The sequence below is a fragment of the Punica granatum genome, chromosome 4 (assembly GCF_007655135.1).
Source record: "Punica granatum isolate Tunisia-2019 chromosome 4, ASM765513v2, whole genome shotgun sequence".
NCBI lineage: Eukaryota > Viridiplantae > Streptophyta > Magnoliopsida > Myrtales > Lythraceae > Punica > Punica granatum.
The window spans coordinates 29,687,449-29,708,481 of NC_045130.1; the positions used below are offsets into that span (position 1 = coordinate 29,687,449).

A 21,033-nucleotide genomic window follows, 5' to 3' on the forward strand; every position below is an offset into this window, starting at 1 on the left:
ACAACCAAATATTCATATGGATAGTAGTAGCATAACCAAGTCTATCAATTAATTCACCAACACGACATATTAGACAATACGTACAAATGATTACTAAGTTCATTCATCAACAATCAATTGCCCTTATAACCATATAAAACTATTATTAGAATTAACATTTAACCCAACATCATCTTGCACTCATAGCCTAACTAAATCAAATTGGCAACAACAAGGTTTCCATATAATAATTCAAACAATCATAACAATCATCACATTTACAGCAATCCAACCAAACAAACAATATACAACACAACCAAATCAATATAACTATAGGGTTGCATTTCCTTGCAACAGAATTATAACGGTACCGTGACCCCGCACATCTCGCTCATACCATTCTCAACTTCCAATATCCACATCTCATAAGTGGGGGCCGCCTATTAACCTCTGGCGGTAAGAGTTGACCTCAATTTGTATTCCGCCACGTCTTAGCAGCCCATCAGGCCCCCTTTTCTATTCCGCCGGGTTCAGCAGCTAATCAAGCCCCTATTTATATTCCGCCGAGTCCAGCGGCCGATCATGCCCCTATTTATATTCCGCCGGGTCCAGCGGCCGATCAGACCCTATTTGTATTCCGCTGGGTCCAACGGCCGATCTGGCCCATTTTGTAATCCGCCGGGTCCAGCGGTCCCATGGCTATATAATCACGCAACAATCACAAGCACAATCAACTACAACCACGCCATCTCATATCATATACCCACACCAAATTCTTATTCCCAAATTATCGCAATCTCCGCATACACAACCACAATCACAATCATATTGAATCACATTATCATCATATACTTCATACGCTATCCACATATTCAATCCCACTGCATATCCCAAGTCCAGGTGGAACATAAAAGGCCATATTTCTCATATCCTTTCACACAACATAGCAATGTCAATTCCTTAATCTAACTACCACTATATTCATCTTAAATAATCTATATAATTATAACACATGATTTCACTAGGGAATAGAGTATTTACATAACATACATATATATATATATATATCATTTCACAATGGAATAAAGTACTCACCTAGCATCACTAAGTTCAAGTCTTCGAGATACGTGGTGTTGGTATCCCTAACATGTATTAAGTTTAGCAAGAAACCAATTTATAAGCATATATCACACCTCCATGTAACTAATCATACTCTTTAACAGTATGTTTATTCCCCTAAAAATTATAGATTGTATTTCAAACTAGTTCTCCATTTTAATATGACTTAGAGAAATTTTCATGAAAAGCCATCCAATACTAGTCTCTAGTATGCTTATCTAGCACTAAAAATAATGAGAGTAGCACCTCATTAACCCGCGGTGATCCCTTTATAATATTATCTTAGTTAAATCTACAGAATAATACTTCATGGAATGATACAAGATAACCTAAAGGACACATAGAAAGAGGATCAACAAATGCAACCATTTCCGAACAGAACTTGAATCTCAATTATAGAGCCTTTACCCAAACAAACACATTTGTAGAAATTATCGAGCTTAAACTAGTATATAAGCTCAATCATAAAGCTTAAGCTATTTTGTCTATAATCTTATCTCTTCAATTCAGAACAAATTAGTCAAAATTCAACCTTCAAAGATAGAGCTTGCAGCTAAGCAACCACATCAATTGGAATCATCAAGCGAAAATTAGCATATAAACTCAATCTTCCATTAACCCCCTTAAAGTTTAATAATCTCATGTAATCTAATTCTTTCCTCAAAACTAATTTAAACAGGGCCAAACCTGTGGATACATCTATCTTTCATCCAAATCGACACATTAAGATAGAATAATTAAACATACAATCAACACACGAACTAAATCCTTCATTGATCCACTAACGAGAACATTAAAAATAAAATCTCCCCTACCTCCATGATCAACTTGCACCCAAACAGTGTAAATCAATAGAAATCATCACCACTGAACCTCAAAATCAATTCTGTCACAGCATCTTAAACCCTCAATTTCAAACATTCTTTAGGTCAAATTTGAACGCATTAACTGAGATAACCGAGGAAGCAAGAAGGCACTTTCACAGCTGATCAAAGGCAGAAACAAGACGAAGGAATTCTGCCGCTTTTTGAGTTGTTCTGCTTAACCAAGCTGGGCCGGTTTCTCACCTCCATTCAGCTGGTGAGCAGCAACCAGAGAAAATGATCGAGCAAAAAAAAAAGAAGTGGGACAGCGTATAGAGAAACGGAAAGGAGAGGCGCAAACGAGAACGGGAATCGGAGCAACGGCCTTGCTCTCCTAAGCTTCTCCCTCTCTTTCTCTTTGTTGCTCTCTTTTTCGTTTTTGGCTGCCCCACCAGAATCCAAAAAGAAGAACAGAAAACAATGGCAAATGATAATTGGAAGGCTTAGGCGGTGGGGAAAAAGGATGAAAAGGGTGATAAGGTGTGGGCAAGTTTACCATAAACAAGTTAAACATCCCACTTATTTGATCTCTTTCTTTTTTCTTTTTTCTTTTTCTTTTTTTTTTCCTTTCCTCCAGCAATATGTACGTAATATATATATATATATATAAACATGTAAGTAAATGTATGTATACATACATATATATACTAATTGAAATAATAAAAAAAAGATGTCAGGTCTCACATTGACCCTTAAGAATTGAGTAAAACGTAGCCAAACCGGTTAATTTTTATCTAGGTTTCAATATTTTTAAAAAATTATGTTAACCAGCTAATCGAATCCAGAAAATGGTTATATTTGACAAATAAGACATAAGAGTATCTTTGGGGGTATTTTGAAAAGAATTAAAAAGGGAAGGATTGAATTGAAAACAATTTTAGAGATATAAATCTAAATTGAAAATAATTTTTAAAAGAAATCTAATTTGAGAATAAGTTTAAAAAAAAAGTATATTTGGGAAAAAAAAACTCCATTTCTTTTTAATATACTCCCATGCTGTGAATGTTCTTGAAGAGGACAGGTAAGATGTGTCAACGCCCCGATGTCAAATCGATAAAGAGAACCCGAGGTTTAGAGTTGACCATCGTCGAATTTCTTAGCTGAGGCAACCATGCTCTCATTGTTTCCTTTATGTCACTTTCTAAAATTCATAAATTCATCTTAGGAATTTGAATTCTACTATGTTTGGTTTTAGAATTACGATTTAACTCTACTGTAAACTTTTTAAAATTTTAAAAAGAGCCAATTTTTTTAAAATTTTTCAATTTTACCCACCCCTTTCTCTCGGAGCACTGTTCATCTTCTTCTTCATCTTTATGCCTTTCTTCTCTCCTCTCTAACTGATCAGTTCACTTCCATGGCCGTCCCACCCACGACAAGCCAATTACAACTCATGGTAATAGTTCTCGAGTCACGGTGAGTCTCAGATTTCGATTTGACCAACCTCGAGCAAGAAATCAAACCAAATTTCACCTCAGATTTAAATTTGACGAAACCCTAAAATTGGGATAGCCAAGATCTCCTTTCGCCTGCTCTATTACCCCTTCAATGACTGGGTCCGTTGAATGTACCATAAATTCCAACCCGAGTTAAGCACTAAAAGCATAGCAACAAGACTTGATTTTCTCCCACTTCTGAGAGAGCTCGAAGAACCCAAAATCTGAACTTCAACTCAAGCAACTAAAGCCACATTCTTGTAGAAACCAAAAACCACAGTATGAGGAGACAAAGATTGAGGGAGGCAAAGGGCATTGTCCATGAAAGTCTCCCATCTCAGACCCAACCGAGAAATCCCCTCTATGTACCAGAAATTCCAACCGAAATAAAGCAATAAAAGTAGAGCAACAAGACAGATAACAACAATGGAGGCCAAGTACGTCGTCGTGTTCAAAAATCTCTACTTTGACATTGCAGAAGAGAGAAGCAACCTTATATCTTAAGGAGGAATTAAGCGAGGGAAGTGGTTGGGGAGCCATAAAGACTGGACCCATGGGGATTCCATCAGACTTCGGGGTGATGGAACAAAGAAGAGCAAAGAGAAAGAGAGGAAAGAGAGGGAGTTGAGTGGAAGGAGAGAGGGGTTGGGCAGTTTTTAAAAAAATAAAACAATTATGGGTCAATTTTTAATTTTTAAAAATTTTAAATCAAATTAAATCATAACTCTATTATGTTATCAAACGCACTATAAAATTATTCTAGGTGGTACTAAAAATAATTTACAAATTTTATTTCATTTTCTTAAAAGTTTTAGAATTCAACATCCATGGTTTCTTGGAAAAAGAGAAAAATATTCCCGGTTTACTCGAGATGGGGTATCCCAAAAATGCAAAACTAGAAAATAGTAAAATTTGAAATTTGAAAATAGAAGACCACAATTGTTATCCCAAGTGTGCACAAAGATGTCAGGGAGGTCCTCAATTTTTTTCTATAAAAATTGGTGCTTTGTCCCGTGCTTTTCAAGGATTCATTTTGATAAAAAAGAAAAAGAAAAAGATACTTATCATTTCTTATTTTAATTATTCACTTTTAGAAAGACCGATTTTTTTATCAAGAGTAGTCATATTCTTTAACTATTAAATCATATTTCAACAATAATCGTCTATAATAAAATTAGAGTAAGTTTAACAGTTCAATGAATATATGATATTTTATTTATATTTTAGTATTATAATTACTCATTTATAATGTCAAATGTAATATTAGTTTCATGTATATTATTAATTTGATCGACGTTCTAACATAATGATCCATACTTGTGTATAAAATATACATATCATTCTAATAATTTTGAAAGTGCTTGTCTATTCATGGATCTCCTTTTTCTATATTACTAGTCGGCTACCCATGCGACTTACGGCTTTTGGTCTATTTTTACGATTCAATTTTGTACCATAAAACAATTTAAAATAGGATAATATAATTGAAATGCTTCTTTTTCATAAGTTTATACTCTAGTTGAAAAATATGTGTGTAACTTCATATAATGAAATTAACATATGGAAAATATGATGAGGAAAAGCTTACGTTTTATTAATTTATGAAGTGATTTTTCTAATAAACACATCGTATTTACAATTGAAGATCAAATAATTAGCATAATTAAATAAAATATTATTCAAGCTAATTTTTAAATAAGTATCATGATAAATATAGATAGATAGATAGATAAATAGATAGATAGATAGATATCATAATAAAAGTACAATATATGTTCAAATAATATTTCATATGTAAATTAGATACCAAAAAATTACTAATATTTTAAATTTTTAGCAATAAACTATAAAATCAAATAAATTATAATACATAAAAATTTATTCATTATTACATTATCAATTTAAAAACTACATATATACTTCAATTGTAATAATATTAAGAAGGGAAAAAAAACCTATACAAAACATCTCCTTAAAATATTTTGTTTTAGTAGATCTCCTTAAAAATTTTTGGAGTGCAAACTTCTATAACAATAATTATATTTACCCGGTTTATAAAAAGTTCAAGATTTTGCTTTTTTGATGAATCGTTTTATAGAGAACAAAAATAGAATTGGTTAAAATTTCATAAAATTAAAATAATAATTTATATTAATATATTTAATGCATGTTTAATGTACTAATTCTACTTTACGTTATGTACTAATCTACTACTCGTGCGATGCACATGTTTGTGATATATTCAATCTATTCAAATTTATATTAATTTTTTAAAACGAGAATATTATAATCAAAGCATCGCTTTATTGATAAATTCTTTTTGCAGTAATTTTAATAAAAAAATTTAAAATTGTATGCATAATTTGAGGTTCCAAAGTTAACGTATGGAAATCACAATTTGAAAAAATTACTTTTAACTCCTTAACCAAATTATCTTTCTAATCTAAACCCATCAAATATAATTATTTAATTTAATTTTTAAATATTTATAACAAATAAATAGATAAAATAAATATAAAAAATAAACTATTATAAAAGTAACCTCTTTCGATTAATGTTTACATTTTAATGATATTTATAGATATTTAATTTTAAATAATTCTTACATACTTACATGAAATTATTATGCAAAATTATGTAGATATTCAAATAATTTTTCATTTGTAAATTGGCTAATAAAATTATCAATATTTTATATTTTCAATAATGCAGATGAAAGCAAAATTAAATAAATTATGATGGATATGAATTTCTTCATTATTTTTATTATTGATGTAAAAACTAAAATTTGATGTAATATCAATAAGTACAAAAAAACTATATACAGTGTCCTTTTAAAATATTTTAGAACGTCAAATTCTATAGCAAAAACTTATATGTATTTGTCGAATGAAATTTTCAAGATTTTTTTATTACGAATCATTTCATAAATGATAAAATTTAAATTGATTGACTTTCGATAGAAAATAAAATTAATTATTTATATTTTATCACAATAATGCATAATTAATGTACGGATTCTGCTTTACATTATGTATTAGATTATTGGATCTGTGCGTTGCACGAATTTGTACAAAAAGTTTATGAGAATGTGCTAAAATTTGAAAACAATATATAATTAACATGAATTCAAAAGCTTATCTATATATATATATATATATGTGTGTGTGTGTATGGTTCGTTTTTATGTTATATTGTTATATTATAATAATTGACATGAATTTATTATCCCGTTTCCAAATTTATATATATAGATATATAGCTATATTACTTTTTTATTTGATAAATATTTTACTATGTGAATTGATTGTATAGATAATTACATTTGTGTCATTATTTAATGCAATGTTTTCAAGTTTATATATATAGATTATATGCTTTCTTGCTTTAAGTTTCCTAATGGTTTATTGTTTCTTACATTATTTTCAATATTATAAAATTTTTATAATATTAAATTTTCTATTTTCTAAATTGAATTAATTGAAGCATATTTATTACTCTTGCTAGTAAATTTTACCATTGGCATAATAACAAATTATAGTATTCATAATAATAAATTTTATAATGCTCCTTCACATCATTTATTATAAGGCGTAGTTAATTTTACTAAATAACTAGTGCACTTCTCGGGCATTGCATGGGATTTTTTTTTATTTATCTAGCGTTGTACTTAATTATTTATAATATCAAAATTTAATATTAATTTTATATATTATTGATTTAATCAATATTCTAAATTATGATCAATTTTATTCATACATCGAAAACATATCATTCTAATAAAATTGAAAGTTCGATACTGTTTTCTTTACAAACTTCATTTTTTACATACTATTTAAGTGCTATCTTTGTAAACTTTTTAAATCTTTATTTTTTTGGGTAATCAAACCTTTTAAATCTTTATAACTCCATTGTTTACTTTTGATTACAAGAATGCTGCGTTTTCCAATAAGTATTTCAATTATCATTTATAATATCAAAATGTAATATCAGTTTTACATATGATTGATTTATTCAATATTCTAAACTGATCATTAATTTTAGTCATAAAATGAAAATATCTTCAAATAAAATTGAAGTCTGATACACTTTTATTCATAAACTTCATGTTTTATATTGTAACCATCTTTGTGAAATTTTAAATTTTTCATAACTATAATGGTCCATTGTTTACTTTTGATTAAGATAATGTTGCATTCTCCAATTAATATTTCATTATTGCAAAACATAGTTAGTTTTACTATATACTAGTTTCATATATTCCTATACTATATCTTATTGTAATTATTTACATGTTGAAACATAAATTTTATGATTAAAAATAATAAAAAGTTCAATTATTAATTATAATTTCAAATGTTTACTGTTACATTTTTTGTTAAATATTAGAGTTTTTTTTTGCCACATAGCAAGTTAATTATTATGATATTATTTGAAAACTATTTATTTTAGTTGATATGCATCACCATATTTTTATTAATTATCAATATTGATGACATATATTGAGTTTAGTAATTAGAATAAAAATTTATTTTTCTTCGTTCTTTTAAACAATATTTATGAGATTCTTATGTTCAAAATTTTATTTTTTATTATATTTATGAGTTTAAACTCATAGCATTATATCATAATATTTTTCATTTATAACACCGTAACTTTTTTTAAAATTACATTTTTATTTATGAGCGTAAAATATTTATATATCATTTTTGTAGCAACTATTCTGAATTTAAAAAAAAAATATTGGCTTCTTTAACACAATAAAATATTTTTAATTGTTTTTGTTTCTTTCAAATGCCGATAGTTTATGGTTTAATCCTATATATTAGTTACATAATAATATCTACTTAAATATTTCATATTTTATATGATTCTAATAATATCCACTTAAATATTTCATATTTTATATGTCGAACATGTGACTATTGCTTACCTTTAACCTTCATGAGACCGACCAACATACAACCTTTTGAAACTTTAAGCACAGAAAAAAAGAAGTAACATTATGTCGAACATGTGGATAAAGCAAAGTAGATCCCAAACTGAATTCTATGACAGTCAATACACTACTGTGGGAAAATAGCGAACGGGGTTGGCTAGCAGTTGCAGAATACAGCAAGCATGGTGGTGGGTGGGTGGGAAGGGGGGAGCCGTCTGTGGGAAGGGCAAGGGTCGTCAGAAATCCTGAATAAGTAGGGAATTTTGGCGGGAGATCAATTTGTTCCTTTTTTTTCCTTTTTATTTTTTTTTGGCAAAAAAGGCACAAACAGTGTCCTACGTGTGAAAACACACAAAAGCTATACAAACAAATGGTCAGTTTGATCCCCTTTTTATGGGCAAAAAAGGCACAAATAGTGTCTCTACGTGGGAAAACACACAAAAACATATACAAATAGTGTCCCTACGTGTGAAAACACACCAAATTAGCAGCTTCACCTTTTTTATATGGAGAATAGATATATAAATAGAATATAGGTACAAATCTGGATATAAATGTAGGATTTAATTACGCGTGAGGCAAGAGACTAGAATTTGAAAAAATATTATGTAAAGATTGACACACTCTACCTGGAACTTAATCCATCATAGTGGTATATTTGAATTGAAAATTTCGCATATGTGGCCTTGAGTAGATATCAAGAAAGAGTTTTTTTTTATTGGAAAAAAAAAAAGAGCTCGTTGGAGTTGCAGGTCATTGCGCTACTATGGCCAAGCCACACCCTTCTTAAACCCTATCTTGAATGACAGAGTACCACCGAACAAAGATGTGACTAATTAATTTTTAAACAAGGGGTCAGGATACGACTTTGAGTCAGAGTTGAAGCAGCTCATCCTGCGCATGGAGTCTTGCTGTGGTAACTTTTCATGCACCAATACCAATCATCATATCAGAGTCGAACACGCGACCTCTTACTAAAGAAATGTTGATTCACCACTTCGGCTGCCACCCTCAATGGTCGAACTAAAGAAGGAGAAAGACCGTTTGATGAATAAGGAATTATATATATATATATATAGCTAAGCCAAACGTATGAACTCCAATTTGCTCATCGGAGTATTTTTACTCAAATTAACTTCTCTTTAATTAGAAAATATGGAATTGAACTACCTTGTTTGACAATAGACTGTGGACTTCGTTTTCTTGCAAACTTGACAGCAGGACATGGGCCGAATTTTTTGGTGAACAAGTCTTCATTAACGATAGTGGGTCGAATTTCATGGGCTTTTCAAATTTGGGGATATTAAACCGGACCAGATAAAAATGAGGTGTCTGGAGGAATAATTATACCGGCCCAAACATATTGATCCAAATTTCGAGCCACTCCATGGGAAATCAACAACCCAGTTTCAACCTAATTGATTCATATATTTTAGTATTAGCCACTCCGTCAGAGAACCAGGGTGATGAAACCATCCACGACCTCCGATGGCCGTATTATTTCAAGCAGCTGTGATCGGTATCGGACTGAGGGGTCGCTTTCTCACGAGACCTCTACACCGACAAGAAAGCTCCGTTACAATGCGGATGCTTGTGAGCAATACCTCTCTACGCAAAAATTAAAGGAATATCTCTCTATGCGATGTTTCTTCACTTGGACTTTGGAGGAAGAAATCTATTTGCAGTTGCGCCTATCTGATTTTGGAAATGCATGCATGTCGCTTATGTAATTCTCTTTATGGGCTCAAGCGGACTTTGAGATGCTAGTTTGCGGAAGCTAACTTCGGCTCTTGGCGAGTTAAGAGAGAGTCCTCCACGTACAGCCCAGAAGATTCACAGAAATAATCATGTGATCAGCAACGTAGGTCATTAAAACTTCGGTATTGAGGAGTGTGGAACATCGCATCGCATGGAATTACCAAGCCAAATTCCTTGAAGTACGATTTATTCACTTTTGCATTTGGTAATGTTTATATGCTACGTTTCGCTTATGCGCAATCCTTGCAAGGAAATTCCTCCTAGGTTATGGCATTGATCAAGGGTATATTTCTTTGCAAGCTACCTGGCTTACAACTCCCAGCGTACAGATGATTCGAATTAAGCAAGTTGCCCAATGACATGGCGATCGACTACAGCATATTTGGCGCTTGGAGGGTTGCTCGTATCTTGGATATTCAAGAAACAAACCAGAGTCTCTAGTTTGTCAACAGAGGATGAGCATGGATATCATCGTACTGATCCAACTCGGAGCTTCTGCTGCTATGAACTATACGGCTTTCAATGGGAAGTTTTCCATCCACAATCCATGCACTTATTCCTGATACCTTAGCAGCCTATATACATCGCACTAATGATCGTGTATTTCACTAACAGGCAAAGTATATAGAAATAGACCTCGAATTTATTCGTGATCATTTGAAGTCGCAGGGTATTTAATTCACCTCTCATGCTTCGACTATGCTTCGGCTGGCTGACATCTTCACCTAAGCTCTCTAGCGGCAATTATTTTCATTTTCTCCTATACAAGTTATGGCCTTGTTGATGTTCATATTCCAACTTAAGGAGGACGATGTAGACTCAGAATTTCGACATAATGTATGGAATGGGTAGCACACCTATAGGAAATCGGTTTCTTTTTTTTTTTTCCTTCTTTATGCGTACCATGATATCTGGAAGTTCAAAAAGTCCCGACTAATCCCAATTCGAGCTAGGTCAATCCTCTAAAAAGTAAAACTCTTCCAATGTCGATTTTCACTATTCAGAATACTCGAAACCCGAAACCATTTTGATTGAAGGGAACAAGTGGCATATCATTTGAACAATCAGGATTGTTAGTATATCGGTTTATTTTCTCTCATCTCCTTTTATCCACTTTTCTAGTTTATCAATAACAAAATGGATTTAACCTCAAGGGGTTTGGCCTAGTGGTTAATGTGCATCCAAGTTTGCACCAAGACCGGGTTCGAATCCCCTTGGGGCCATCGGAGCGCCTTTGGCGTAATTACCCGCTCGTGTGCCGCCGGGGGTTCACGGAGCCCTGGGAATTAGTCAGGCAAAGTCCGGACACTCCGGGTTAGCAAAAAAGAAAAAAATAATTATAATAATAACAAAACGGATTTTAACAATGGCTTTTGTCCCTATAACCTTTCCTACCCCAATAACGACCCGGCATGGTATCAAATTCAAAGTCACTTCATTGCATAAAATTAGTAACATATAGTCACTGTGCAGTCACATATTATATTCGACCAACATCTACATGAACTGCTAGTTCTTGGTGATCATTGGAGAATCGTATGTTCTCAAAATTTGATAAATATTATAAATTGTATTGACAGGGCACAGTGCAGTTACATATTATATTGTCCACTACATATCAATGGTCAATAGGACAATTGGTGTTTGTGTTTCATAGGTTATGATGCTTGCATTTGAAGTACAGAATTATTGAGCCAAAAAAAAAAAGAGTACAGAAATTAGTATCGTGGAATATATTAGGTGTAAGCTTGTCAATATCATGACGATACATATTCACTGTTTAGAAGAAAATTATCTATTTATAAGTCAAATACATTATATGGAATATTTCTTGCCAAAACGAATTTTGTGAAATACATAAATAATTTACTTGAAATAACTCCAGCAATTCACTTAAAAAATTCCCTTAAAAGGGTGTACCTATCGAAAAAAACAAATTTATTCAATAAAAGGGTGTATTTGCCTTTGAAAGTATAATGTTTTATCATTAATGACACATTAAAACATATATGGTAACCCATAATTGCTTATCTTACGCCGGCATAATTACAAAATCTTTACTTGTATAATTCAAGTAAATTATATGAAATATATGAATAATTTACTTAAAATAGCTCGAGTAATTTACCCAAAATACTACAAATTCACTTAAAGCCCACTGTATAGTAAACCAACCCGTGGCTCTTGCCTCAATAAAAATTAAATAATTAGAAAAAGACTTTTTTCGGATATAAGTTAAAAAAAAAGGATTATTTCCTAATTGGTCTCTGATTACAGATGGGTTGCTTAAACGAAAAAAGAAGAAGAAGAAGAAGAAGAAGAAATTATAAATTTTACAAGGCAATATCAATTGTTTTCAAGAGCACAACTCATTGCATCAACAGCGTGGATGTCTAGAACCCGGCAGCTAGCCGTCCGTTCTATGGCAGCCGTGGCGGGCTGAGGAGGACGCGGACTTGTTAGAGTTGTTGAGGCCGATGATAGCAAATGCACCAAACAAGGAGGGCTCCTCCTCCTCGTCTTCGTCTTCCCCAAGAATATCTGACAAACCCGAGATCCATGGATGGTTCGGTTCGAGTGGGAAGTACCTGAGGCTGAGGAGCCACACTATCAAGAAGGACTCAGCTGCAGAGAAGAGTACAAAGAAGTGGCTGTGGCTAAAGGTCAAGACGAGCAAGCTGGGCGCCGGCAAACATTCGATGAAGGATACACATTACCAGCGCATTCCCGAGTGTCGCAGCAGCAGTCAACATCCCTGTTCGGTCCTGGAGGTTGTCCTCGGGTCCCTTCTCTTGGCCAAGGTTGATGTCATTGACGACGACTAACTAACGATTCAGTCCAACTCGTCTCGAGACCCCTCCAAGACGGTCTATTCAAGCAGTTACACCGAAACAGAGGTAATGTTGGCAGTGGCCAGTGATGATCACTTTCATTCGTTTGCTTTGCAAAATCAGATTCTCGAATATCCTTCACATGTACTACAACTGAGATCGAAATATAGCTTTGAATTTCGCAATTTCATGTATGCAAGCACGCATATATCATTTAATATTATTTTTCTCAGAGATTTGCCATTTAATTAGAAAATAAATTAATAGAAGAAACATTCGATGTGAGAGCAGGATCAGTTTCATCAAGTTCGTAGCTCTGCCTCCGTTCAATCGGCATCGAGAAAAATTGCCTCAAAGCATTATAAATCACAGTCAACTGTGTAACATACAAAATCAGCACCCTCAAGTCGAGCTGCTTATTGTGAAACAGTACGTGGTAACAGCTCCAGCGACCAACGTGCCGCTGCCGAATCAATCAATTAACCGGAGAACCAATTGAAAAACTAGATATTGAAACAAAACCTTTCACTAACACTCCACATATGTTGATCAAAGTACTTTGCTTCAGATGCGACTCGAGTCCCGCCCGAAGATAAAACGCCTCGTCCAATCTGAGATGACCAGCGTCCTCGTGCGCCAGCTTACTTGCTTACTGAAAATTTCAGAAAGAGAGAGTGGGGCGTATGAAAAAGAGCACACGATGTGAATTCATTTGATCTGTAATGGGAAGGGTAGAGAACGAGATGAGTTTACCTCGCATAGACTGAATACCAAAGCCACTGGCTACTGTGACCTATTGAGACCCAGTCCCAGGGAAGCTGTGCTGCTGTTTGTTCTCCTCCCAGTGGTGCAAATTGCCCGAAATGCTTGTACCTAATTATCAACAGGAAGTCATTTACTGGGGGAAAAATATATACCTAGAGGGAAAAATTTAAAAGAACCGAGCAGACTACAAATGTTTGTACAACCCAAACATCATAATCCCATTGCACCTAGAACCATGAGATGGAAAGTTGGATAAGTCTCAGCCACAGTGACCAAGCTTTCCATTTCCGAGATCAAAACCGTTGTGATTACGTTTGTGTTCTGTGTAGAGGCTAGCAGGAGAGAGGTTCCATAAATCTCTTCAGTTGCAAGTTATTAATATATTTACCTGAAAGGACGAAACCGGTGACGGCCAGTTCCTCTGAACCTCAGAGGACCTTCAGGGTTTTTCTCACACTCCTCCATACGATTGAAGCAATCAGCTAAGTAGGCACCTTGCTGAGCTGCAACCTGAAATAATATTCGAGGTAGATATAAGAAATCTTAAGAGAGAAGCCGTGCCAAGAATGTGCATTGCTTAACGATAAGAAGTATAGAATGTCTGATGAATGATGGATACCTGTGCTGTCGCCGGAAGATTTTTCATCTGAGAATCAACTTCGGAAAGAGCAGATTTGAACTCTTCGATGTTCAGCTCGATTGATTCTTTTTCGACATCCTTCTTTGATTCCTTTAACAGATCAACGATATCACTCAGCTTCTTATTCTTCAAGTAGAGCTCCACTTGAGGGTACCTCTCACAAATGTCCGAAATGACTTCTCGAGCTTCTTTGGCTGTCAGCGTTCCCGAGTTGTCCTTGTCTGCCTTGCTAAATATAGCTGAAATATCTTCCTGAAAGCAATTGAAAAAGCGGGGAATGAATCCCATACTTGTATTCTCCTTTTCCTTTGGTTTTGTGTTGCTTCCTGATACTGACCGGATCATAGACACTTGATACGATCAAAGTGCATGCGGCATCTACCAGGATGGTGAGATGATGTCCACTAATATCAGCATGCATAATCCTATCAAGATAACTTTTCCTAGGGAAACAATGCTCTAGAACTTTTGATACATTCTTAATAGAGGTCACAAGATAGATGCTGTATTTATGCACTTATTACATTATAAAGGCATTCAGCTTCTAACTACTCCCTAGGCATGTGATAAAAAAGAATGCTCTGAGAGAGAGAGAATGGCAACAAGAATATAATGAAATAGTTTGGGAACTGAGTCCTCCTGCCAATCTGTCATGTAACTTAAGACTAATGAGCGGTAAGACCTAATATTCATTACTTGAAAGTACTGTTTAATCCCAACAACAAAGCAAAGTTGCTCTCAATCAATAAGGAATGGGTTCTGTCAAGAAAACATATAGTACAAATGCAAGCGTACTGCAGCAGCAGAAGCAGCTGGATGGTCCGCGTATATTAAAAGCCAACCTTGCAAATTATATTGGCAAGCCACTAGAAGCAAATATGACGCATAATAGGAAAAGTTAGGTGTTATACCATGACTTTACGCTGATTAATTGTAGCACAGTCACCAAGAGCGTAAATGCTATCAGTTCCTTCCACTCGGAGCCATTCATCTGTTGCCAAAGCACGTCTTTTTGCCTGTGATTACAAACGAAAATGTCAAGACAAATCAGCAACAGATTCATTCACAAGATCATATCATGTAAAAACTAGACTTCTGTTCCCAAAAAATAAAAATAAAATAAAATAAAAAATCTATTGATAAGTCGATTCATTGCACAATAACTAATTCAGAAAAAGAAAGGAATCAATGTACAGTAATAGACAGCCGCCAAAAAGAGAGAATATAATTGATTGCTACACATTTCCTCCAGTTCTGAGGTAACCCACCTGACCAATCTGCTGCATGAAATCCCTAATAACTGGACGAGTTCCAATTCCCGTTGACCAGACTGCCATTCCATACGGAATGGAAGAAACTTCCCCGCTTCTCTCTTTGGTAGCAATTTCTTTATCGGATACTTTCACAACCATTGACCCAGTTCTCACATCAATTCCATCTCTCTTGAATTTCCTTTCAGCAAACTCTGTGATTCTTTTGTCAAACCTGCAAGAGAAGAATGGTTTTCCCATATATAAATTCTTCCACAGACCGTATATATAGAAGTCTGCAAGACCATTGAGTACCATCTACTTAGAATTGGTCGAAAAGAAATCATACAATATCTGCTGTTATAATATTACATCTAAATACAGATCTTCTTTAAAATGGGTTTGAAAATTTTCTCCATTCTCGATTGAATTACCATATTGGTCGAGGCTACAGTAGCAGATTACAGCCACAAGAAAAGACGTAGGAGGAAAAGTGGCTGGACATGTAAGGCAAAAAGATTCTCTTTACCATAAATGCTTGGAACTTACATGCCCAAAATATGGTCTGCTGCCTCCAGGAGGGTTATTTTTACTAATTCCTGCACACGCGGATACAACTTCACTATGTCCTCATTAACAAAGTCATGAAGCTCTGCAGCAAACTCTACACCGGTGGGGCCTCCCCCAACAACAACAAAATGAAGGATTTTCTTCCTTTCTTCATCACTTAGGTTTGGTAAGCTAGCTTTCTCAAAACAGTCAATGACACCCCTTCGGATCTCCTGAGCATCTTCTACCTCCTGCAGGGGGTTTACCATTGAAAGAATGAAACAGAGCAAAAGAATTTTTGAAATTATTACTTTCTGGCGGGCAAGCAAACGTAGCATCTTATGTAGTAGAACGATGGAAGGCAACAGATATTGTGACATACAAAGAAATCTTTACCTTCAAGAACTTGCAGTTCTCCTCTACCCCAGGAATATTGAATGTATTAGAACGAGCTCCCATGGCTACTATAAGGTAGTCATATTCCACAATAAATTCCTTCTTCCCGTTCAAATTATTAGTAGATCGACAATAGATCTTCTTATTTTGCGCGTCAATCTTGAAACATTCAGCTTCCCAATAGCGGATATCCATGTTCTTCTGCTCAATAGGAAGGAGTATTCAGTCTGATTTTTACTAAAGAAAGTACCCAAATCCGAAAACACTACAGTTAGAATCACAATCTGCCACAACACCACCTATTAAGTGTCTGAATATCTTCATCTAAATGCTATGGCCATTCATAAATGAACTTCATTTTATCTCAGCATATACATTATCTGGTTGTACAAGGTCATTGAAACCTTTGCTGAATTTGTCTGGTATTCACTTTATTCACCGCGGTGCCACTAGAATCTAGGATCATCAGTTTTCAAGACCAAGACCTGTTCCAGCATACCCAAAAAGTTGAACACACACAAATCTCCCTAAAAGAAACTTGAAACTCTTCATATTTAACTTAAAAATAACTAGATCGTAAATGATTTCTAGATATACAATATGCTATGTGTCAACCATGCCCTAATGCTGATGGCAAGCAATGCCTATAATTGATACATCTCGTTCGTTCCCATAAGGCTGGCAAGATTACCTCAAATGGGGGCATTTATTAGGAATCAATAGTCATATTAATTAATTTATTTCTTACCTTCCTAACAATGTTCCGGATCGGTTCAACTATACTGCGAGCTTCCACCGTGCCACAGGTAACACTTGGCAGCAAAGGAGTAAATGCAAAGTAATTACGAGGCGATACCACCTGAACATTATAGTCAGGATTCTCAAGATTCTTCAAAAAACTGGTTCCAGCCCAACCAGTTCCAAGTACCACCACCCTCTTCTTCTTGTTCCCTGCTTCTGCTGGAACAATACCTTGCGGTCCACCGATTGGACTTGCATCAGCGTATGCCAGAAGCCCTCCCCCACTGGAATAAATCATGAATAGCATTTAAGCCATTGTCCAGAATTCCAGATATAATACTTCAAGAATATAAAAATAGGTTCCATTCAAATCTCAGATAGCAAGAACTGATCAGAGGATATCGAGCGAATTAAGAGGATAACTCTCCAGAAGCATAACACCAACTTAAATCTCTGCAGCCGAAAAGAAAAGGCTAACTATCCATTGAAATCGTTGGAATTAGTACCAGTAGCCCTATGAATTAACTCAAATTAACAGTAACCCTGTCTTAGAAAGCAATAACAGTTATGTGCATGATCGATCTTAGAAGGCATCCATATCCAGCCTAAGTAATATACGCATTTTCCATTCGAGAAGAAAAATAAGTGCAGCCAGAGGACAGCTTCAAAATTGTCGATGACACAGAGATCCACCATTGACGTTTCGACCACCAATGTTTGGACCAAAAGGAATCGATAACTTCATATGCAATGATCCAAACACAAATAACGTCATGTGAAAGAGAGAGCAGGAAAGCTGCTTTGCTTCCTTCCAAACAGGTTTTACACAAACATCATCAATCCAACCGTTACAGAGCAGATGAATTGAAACCAGAGAAAAAAACAGAGCAGTCCTCGTCAAGGAACATTCAACAAACTTCATATCAAGCTCAGTTCCTTCTCTGAGGTTCGACATGATCTGATCAGGCGAAGGCGAAACAAGCTCGGTCAGGGACAGAGTAAAGTTAGTAAGTAGTACCTGACGGTGAAGAGGACGACCAGCTTGGAGAGGTGAGGGTAGTCATGGAAGGCTCTGGAGAACCTCTCGTAGAGCGTCAAGGTCTTCATTCGTAGCCGCCGGCGGTGATCGCAGCGGTGCCGGATGTGACGGAGGTTCCCGGATTTTTGGAGGACGGTAAGAAGAAGAAGGAGAGCAGCAGGGGAGGTGAGAGAAAATGTACAGAGAGAGAGAGAGAGACGTGGCGTTTAAGGGTGACTCTAGAGAGAGAGAGACGCAATATATACACGTGAGGAGAGAGAAGAATCCAACGGAAACGTATTTTAATGGTCCTAACTGGCCCCAACCGCCGATTGGTTCCAGCTTTTTCGTCACATTTATTTTATTTTATTTATATCTAAAAAAAAATGCTTTTCTTGACTTGGCGCCCAAGCAGGCGTGCCACGTTTCGTGTGGTCTGGAGAGGGATTGGGTTCAGGTGTACCGTCAGTTGCACCGGGCAGTCGTTGCGGTCAGCGTAGCCGCCGGATCGGTCATTGGGTGAATTCGATTGACTGCTTGCTGGCCGTCCATTATTTGGTTGGACTGGTCAAATGTCAGCGAAAATTTCAATAATGAGGCGTATTTCTTTTTTCGGCAAAAGCGCGTACATAAATTAAAACAACAGGAATTAAATCAAACAAAAAAAACTGGGTATGGAAGCAATGATATCTCCTAATAACAGATGGCCTAAGCTATTAGGATTCGAGTCAAGGAAATGAAATACAAGTGGAAAGAGTGAAGTTTTTCTCGCAACTTAGTTTGCGCAACAGTTGCATTCCCGATATGTATGAAAGACATGAATCTACCATTTGAAATTAATTCTCGAATATCAGAGAGAACCTGTCTAAAATTAGAAGCTCTACCTTCGCTACCCTACATAAGTCGGTATACAACAGAGGAGTCAACTTCAACAATAATCTTCTGGCAACCTATCGACCAAGCAAGTTCGAGACCTGAGTAGACTCCCTACATCTCTGCCAAAACAGAGGTTGCAATACCAACATTATGAACGAAGCTGCAGATCCAACTGCAGCCAGAATCACGGATCAGTCCACCTGCTCCAGCTATGCCCGAGTTGCCTCGAGATGCCCCATCCGTATTCAACTGTAGCCAATTTCCATTCGGCTTGCTCCAACTAACATGTCTCCATTCTCTAAGGGGGGCCGGAGAAATGGTGCCCTCCATCAGAATGGAGTAGCTGAAAGATCGAGTCGTGTTAAGGATGCACTCTGCTTCATCGAAGGGCTTGAGACATCCTTCCTGGAACAGTTCTTTGTTCCGCAAATTCCATAAGAGCCAGCAGCCACTATATTGCACACGCATATTTAAATTGAAGGAAAGCCAATCATGCAACGATTGAGAGAAGAATACCGCAGATGAAGCTGAAGAAACTAGTTTGAAGGTCCAAACTCGTTTAGTGAACGGCAGTCTCGAAGTACATGAAGGACTGATTCCGAACCTGAACGGCAGCGATGGCTAAGCGAAGAAGCTGCTAAACTCCATCTTACATGTTGTTCATTGGTAAGGAGTTTGCCATGAGCTGGGAGCCACAAGAAAATTCGAATTCGTTCAGGCCCTTTCCAAGACCAAATCAGCTTCCAAGTACGATCAGTTGGTTGGTCATCCTCTTCTGTAATACTTCTATAATCCCCTGAAGACGAATCTCTCCAGAAGAAAACATCTGGGTCTGATCCAGGACTCGAAGGACACAAACTAGCTATCCTCAACGTGTCCGTATGGCTTAAGAACGGCGATAGATGGGACCAATCCCAACTACCACCTGATGTAACAACATCCCGCACTGTTGCACCTTCTATCTCTGGTTGGATCTCGCTCATAGCACTGAGCTCCCCTTCCCGGAACCCAGTGGTCCTCCCGGAAAACGGTGTGAGAACCATCACCCAACAACCATACAACGCTGTCTGAAACTTCATTCTAAGCAGACGCGATACCTTTTCTGTCTCATTTTTTTGGTCGGTGTATCTGAAATTCGACAGTCATTTTCTGGTAAAATAAGTCGCCGAAAAATAAAATGACTTAAAATGACGAAAAGTTCTTTGATGATCTCATCTCAGCACGTAGCGTAAAAAATATCAATAAATTCACAATAAATTGTACCCAAAGAAAAATTTATAATAAATGGATGAATAAATTTACTAGAACACGAGTATAGAATTATAAATTTATGAAATGAAATAATTTTGTTGGTTTTTGCTCGGCAGTAATAGAAGGTGAATAACATGAGTAGTCAAAAGGTGTCCACTTTTCCTCCTGCCATTATTAGATATAAAGTTCGCATTTTCGCTATTTTCTTAATTCAAGCGAAAAGTTAGATCGTTGTCAAGGCCATAATAACTTGGAAAGCGGTGATCTTACCTCGCTATATGATATGAGAAAAAACCAATTGAATTGTAATAAACTAAATAATAAGTGTTAATCACTCAATTAATTGTGATAAATTTTTTTAATTGAATCAATCTTATTGATTATTTCTCACCACATTATTATGAGGTAGGATCATTTAATATTTTTTCAATAACTTTTGGCAACTAACTCTATGGCCAATCGGAATGACTCGACTCCATCATATGGAAGCATTTTCCTCTCACTTTACCCGTTTCTTAATTACATTTGACTTTCAAATATGTAAATTTTCTTCCATTTTATTTTCTATTTTCCATTACGGAGATTCTTAGGAGCGATTGGTTTCATTTGGTTTGACTTTTCG

At 35.5% G+C, this 21,033-nt stretch overlaps 1 protein-coding gene across 1 annotated transcript; it reads right to left on the reverse strand.

Moving 5' to 3' along the window:
• Positions 1-13,207: 13,207 nt before the first annotated feature.
• LOC116204985 (external alternative NAD(P)H-ubiquinone oxidoreductase B2, mitochondrial-like) lies at positions 13,208-18,534 on the reverse strand. The gene is made up of 10 exons (XM_031537389.1): positions 18,285-18,534; positions 17,274-17,550; positions 16,526-16,726; positions 16,130-16,380; positions 15,599-15,815; positions 15,242-15,346; positions 14,310-14,582; positions 14,079-14,200; positions 13,679-13,798; positions 13,208-13,577 (listed from the first exon to the last, which is right to left on the reverse strand). The coding sequence occupies exons 1-10, from the start codon at positions 18,371-18,373 to the stop codon at positions 13,490-13,492; spliced, it is 1,743 nt and encodes a 580-aa protein (XP_031393249.1). The 5' UTR covers positions 18,374-18,534; the 3' UTR covers positions 13,208-13,489.
• Between the last annotated feature and the right edge of the window lie 2,499 nt (positions 18,535-21,033).